This window comes from Octodon degus, unplaced genomic scaffold (genome assembly GCF_000260255.1).
Source record: "Octodon degus isolate 3935 unplaced genomic scaffold, OctDeg1.0 scaffold00083, whole genome shotgun sequence".
Lineage (NCBI taxonomy): Eukaryota > Metazoa > Chordata > Mammalia > Rodentia > Octodontidae > Octodon > Octodon degus.
The window spans coordinates 9527558-9532301 of record NW_004524659.1 but is presented as its reverse complement, the minus strand read 5'-3'; the positions used below and the strand labels follow the sequence as shown (position 1 = coordinate 9532301).

At 34.9% G+C, this 4744-nt stretch overlaps 1 protein-coding gene across 1 annotated transcript in view; it reads left to right on the top strand.

Moving 5' to 3' along the window:
* The window catches only part of LOC111818209 (zinc finger protein 850-like), a 144824-nt gene that overhangs the window by 53625 nt on the left and 86455 nt on the right, over window positions 1–4744 (top strand). Inside the window, exon 10 of the mRNA XM_023721455.1 lies at window positions 1788–3357. Within this exon, the coding sequence (XP_023577223.1) occupies window positions 1788–3357 (1570 nt within the window). The remainder of the gene's footprint in view (window positions 1–1787; window positions 3358–4744) is intronic.

The window sequence follows — 4744 nt, the reverse complement described above, 5'->3', positions numbered from 1 at the left end:
AAAAACTGATAGAAATTAGCAGTAGAATCATCTTAGCTATCCTGTGGATATAATTACATGATTTTTTTCTCCTGCCTTTTCTTCTTTCCCTCATTTCTCTTATGTAATTCTTATATTCAGTTTCTTTCCCTTTTACTATATATATTGTACTTTTCACATTTCATTTACTCTTTCAGGTTCTTACACTAGGGAGACAATATGAAGTTTACACATGTGGATCTGATTTGTTTAACTTACCAATGCAGTCTGTAATTGTATTCATTTATCTGAAAAGCCTCTAGTTTATCTTTCTTTATAGCTGAGTAAAGCTCCATTGTATAAAAAATATGATATCTTTTTTATCCATTCCTCAACTGAATGGCATTTGTGTTGTTTCAAGGATTTAGCCATGACAAACTGTGCTGCTATAAACATGGGTGCATATGTATCATTGTGGCATGATGTTTTCAGCTCTTCTCAAAAAATACCTAACAGGGGAATAGCTAGATTGAATGGGACTTCTAATCTTAGTTTTCCATGGAGTCTCCACATTGATTTCCATAGAGGTTGTACCAGTCCAGACTCCACCAAGAGGTGGAGAAGAGTTCCTTTTTTCCAGCATTTGTTATTGGTTGATTTCTTTATGGTAGTCATTGTTTCTGGAGAAAGATGGAATCTCAGTGTTGTTTTAATTTGTATTTCTTGAATGACCAGTGGCGTAGAACATTTTTTTGTATATTTATTTGCTGTTTGCTTTTCTTCCTCTAGAGGCATGTATTCATCTCAGATTAGGCAATAAATCTTTCTAATCAAGAGAATTGTCTTATCTTTAATGTTGGCTGTTTATTGCTCTTGAATTCTGAGTGAGATTTAGCTCCTGCAGCTGCAGTGTTATCTTGTCTCCAGAGAATGTGAATATGAGCTTTCCCTAAGACAGCCAGAAAGCACTGCAGTTGGCAACTTAACCTTTACATAGCCCTGTCCCCCGTAAGTATGGAGAGAATTTTCCTTTCCAACAAAATGGAAATTATTTGGGGAAAAAGCTACATCTAAATATGAAATGCTAAAGTGTGTGATTATAAAATAATGCTTAACTACATCTAAACTTGAAAATAGTTCTGTTATTGAAATAATCACTATATTTTGGAATCCTGGCTATAACTTTTAAAATCCAACATTATATTTTCTAGGAATTATTCCATAGATAAACTAATAAGCTTTGATCTCTTTTTTAATAATGAGAAAAACTGACCTTCAGATTTCTTCTGAACACTAAGAAAGGAAACCTATTTTTTCCTGAACGCTGGCAAAACCTTAGAAACTGCATAGTAGCATTAATGGAAAAATTATTGTAATAGTCTAACAGCATGCATTCATTCATTCATAAACTACTTTCATTACTCTAGCTACTTGATGCAGCACTAAGAAGAAAAAAATAGATGCAAACTGACTTTTATGAATACCAGTCAGTGTAGGATGGTAGAGAGTCTTTAAAGACTAGATGCAGGGAAGCTAATTATGACTTAATCAGTCATTCTTAATTAGTCATCTTGTTGGTATTTAGCTTTGTGTGCCACTTATGTTCTGTAATTTAACTTCCTTCCCATCATCAGTGCACACATGTCTTTATTCATCAGCTATCTTCATTTTTTGTATTTCATTCATATTGCATAGCCATATTTTGGAAATGTTAGAATCATGGACTTGACCCTTCTTTACCCCAGTTAAATTATTCAGTTGCTTCCATTACAATTGCTTTCTCCTAGTAAAAGAATAAAGGAGATATTTAATTTCTTGATATTTTTCAGACTGGAAGTCTTGGTGTGAAATGAAGGAATTATCCTCAAAATGGTTCACTGATGAAGAAAAACTATCCAAAGGAATGCTAATGAGAAGGATCAAGAATCATAGCCTTCAATGCTCCAACTTTAGAGAAGCCTGGAAATATGAGGGTGAATTTGCATGGCATCAGGGAAATCAGGAAAGACACTTCAGGCAAGTGTCAACTCTTAAGAACATCTCTACTGGGAAAAGACATAATGAATACAATAATTCTAAGAGAAGCATCCCCCTGGAGTCAGTCCTATTTACACAACAGAGAACTCCCATAGTAAAGCAAGTACATAAATTTGATATTTATGATAAAATATTCTCTCAGAATTCAGTCATAATTGAATATGAAAGACTCCATCCTGAGAAGGAATCTTTGATAGATACTGAATGTGAAGAACTCAGTCAGAGTATGCAATTTAGTAAAGAAATAAGAATTCCTCCTGGTGAGAAACTTTATGAAAGTCATGATTTTTCAGATCTCTTGAATTTCCACTCATTGTTTATTCAACATCCAACTAGTAATTTTGGAAAATTATCCCATGACTATGATGAATTTGGTGATGCCTATAGCTGTTACTCATTCTTTACTCAGCCTCAAAGAATTCACAGTAGAGAAAAACTGTATGCATGCAGTGACTGTGGAAAAGCCTTTAGCCATCACTTCTTTCTCAGTGAACATCAAAGAACTCATAAGGGAGAGAAATTATTTGAATGTAAGGAATGTAACAAAGCCTTTAGACAGAGTGCACACCTTGCTCAACATCAGAGAATCCATACTGGAGAGAAACCTTTTTCATGCGATGAATGTGGGAAGGCCTTTAGCCGTTATGCTTTCCTTATTGAACATCAGAGAATTCACACAGGAGAGAAACCTTATGAATGTAAGGAATGTAACAAAGCCTTCAGACAGAGTGCACACCTTAATCAACACCAGAGGATTCACACTGGAGAGAAACCCTATGAATGTAATCAATGTGGGAAGGCCTTCAGCAGACGAATAGCCCTTACTCTTCACCAGAGAATTCACACGGGAGAAAAACCCTTCAAATGCAATGAATGTGGGAAGACCTTTGGCTATCGCTCACACCTTAATCAACATCAGAGAATACACACTGGAGAAAAGCCCTATGAATGCATGAAATGTGGAAAGTTTTTTAGGACTGATTCACAACTTAATCGACATCATAGAATTCATACTGGAGAAAGACCATTTGAATGCAGCAAATGTGGGAAAGCCTTCAGTGATGCTTTAGTTCTAATTCATCATAAGAGAAGTCATGCTGGAGAGAAACCCTACGAATGTAACAAATGTGGGAAAGCCTTCAGTTGTGGCTCATACCTTAACCAGCATCAACGAATTCATACAGGAGAGAAACCTTATGACTGTGATCAGTGTGGGAAAGCTTTCCATCAGATCTTGTCTCTTAGGCTACATCAGAGGATTCATGTGGGAGAAAAGCCCTATAAATGTAATGAATGTGGGAATCATTTTAGCTGTGCCTCAGTTCTTAGACGACATCAGAGAATTCATAATAGAGAACCCCTTTGATTATAGGGGAAAATTTTAGTTATCATTCAGTCCTTATGAATGCCAGTGAATTCTGTTTGGTTATTTCTATGAATATAATACATGAAGAAAGATGTTCATCCCATCATCTTGCATTACTTGAAATGACTGAGTAGTAGACATCTATTACTTTTGGTCTATTCTATATCCACCTTAACCATCCTCAATGCATATGATCCTGATCAAACTGAATCAGCAGAGGTTTGGCCACAGAAATTATTTTACTTCAAACTAGTGGTTGGTAAGAGATTGGAAGCTAGGCACAGTGATGGATGCCTATATTCTCAGCATTCTGGGAGGCTGAGGAAGGAGGATTGCAAGTTTCAGCCTAACCTGGGGAATTTACCAATTTAGCAAGATTGTATTTCAAAATAACAAAAGAAGTGGGAGTAGCTGAGGATGTAGCTCAGTGAGAAGCCCCTGGATTTAATACCTAGATATGGAAAAGAAAAAGAATTCCAAGTAGACATGTATAGACCAATAGATCTTTTTATGGTTATTGTTATGTCTGTTAAGAGAAAAATTTTAAAAATAATTTTTGGGAAGCTGTAGAAATAAAGTATGCTGTATGCTTTGTCTTTTTACCTTGCCGGGGAGATGGCTGAGTAGAATAAGTGCTTCCCTGTCTTTTGACCTGATTTTGAGATGAGCTTTCATTGACTGTGTTTTGGAAAAATAGATATTTTAAAATTTGTGGACACCTATTAATTGCACATCATTTTTGTATGAAATGATGCATTCTGTTTTTCAGTAAAAAAGCTATTGTGTAAGTGGGTTTGAGCTCTCTTTTCTTTCTCATAATAAACACCTTCCCATATGTGAAGTGAAAAAAATAATAATAATTTTTGGAATTGCAGGTTTTGAGGATTCTGTAGGGTTAAGAACTTACCAGTAGCTTTGTGCCACCCAGTGCAAAAAGCCTTTCAAGAGATAAATATGAGGAAAATGGAGATAAGAAACATCTAATGACATCCTTTCATTTCAGTTCAGCTATGCATGATACCTACACTGTTCTTTTACATTTTTGTGATCCAATAAATTTCCTTTTTCTTTTTGCTTAAGTTAACTTAAATAGTAGAATATATTCACTATACATTTGAGAAGTCCTTAATCATGTGGCATAATTATTTTTCAAAGGAAAACCTTATGATTGTTGAAGTTGAGTATATAGTTTTCATAAAGCTGAAAGGATTATTAATTTTTTCTGATAAAAATGAGTGTGTAGCACATTAAGGACAAATGCTTCAAAATTCACTTAGTAAAATTCCTTAACAGGCTTCCTTTTTTAGGAGATAAAATCATTTGGGCAATGACTCATATGTTAGGCCTGAAAATGGAGACTGGAATCTAAGAAAATTTTTAATT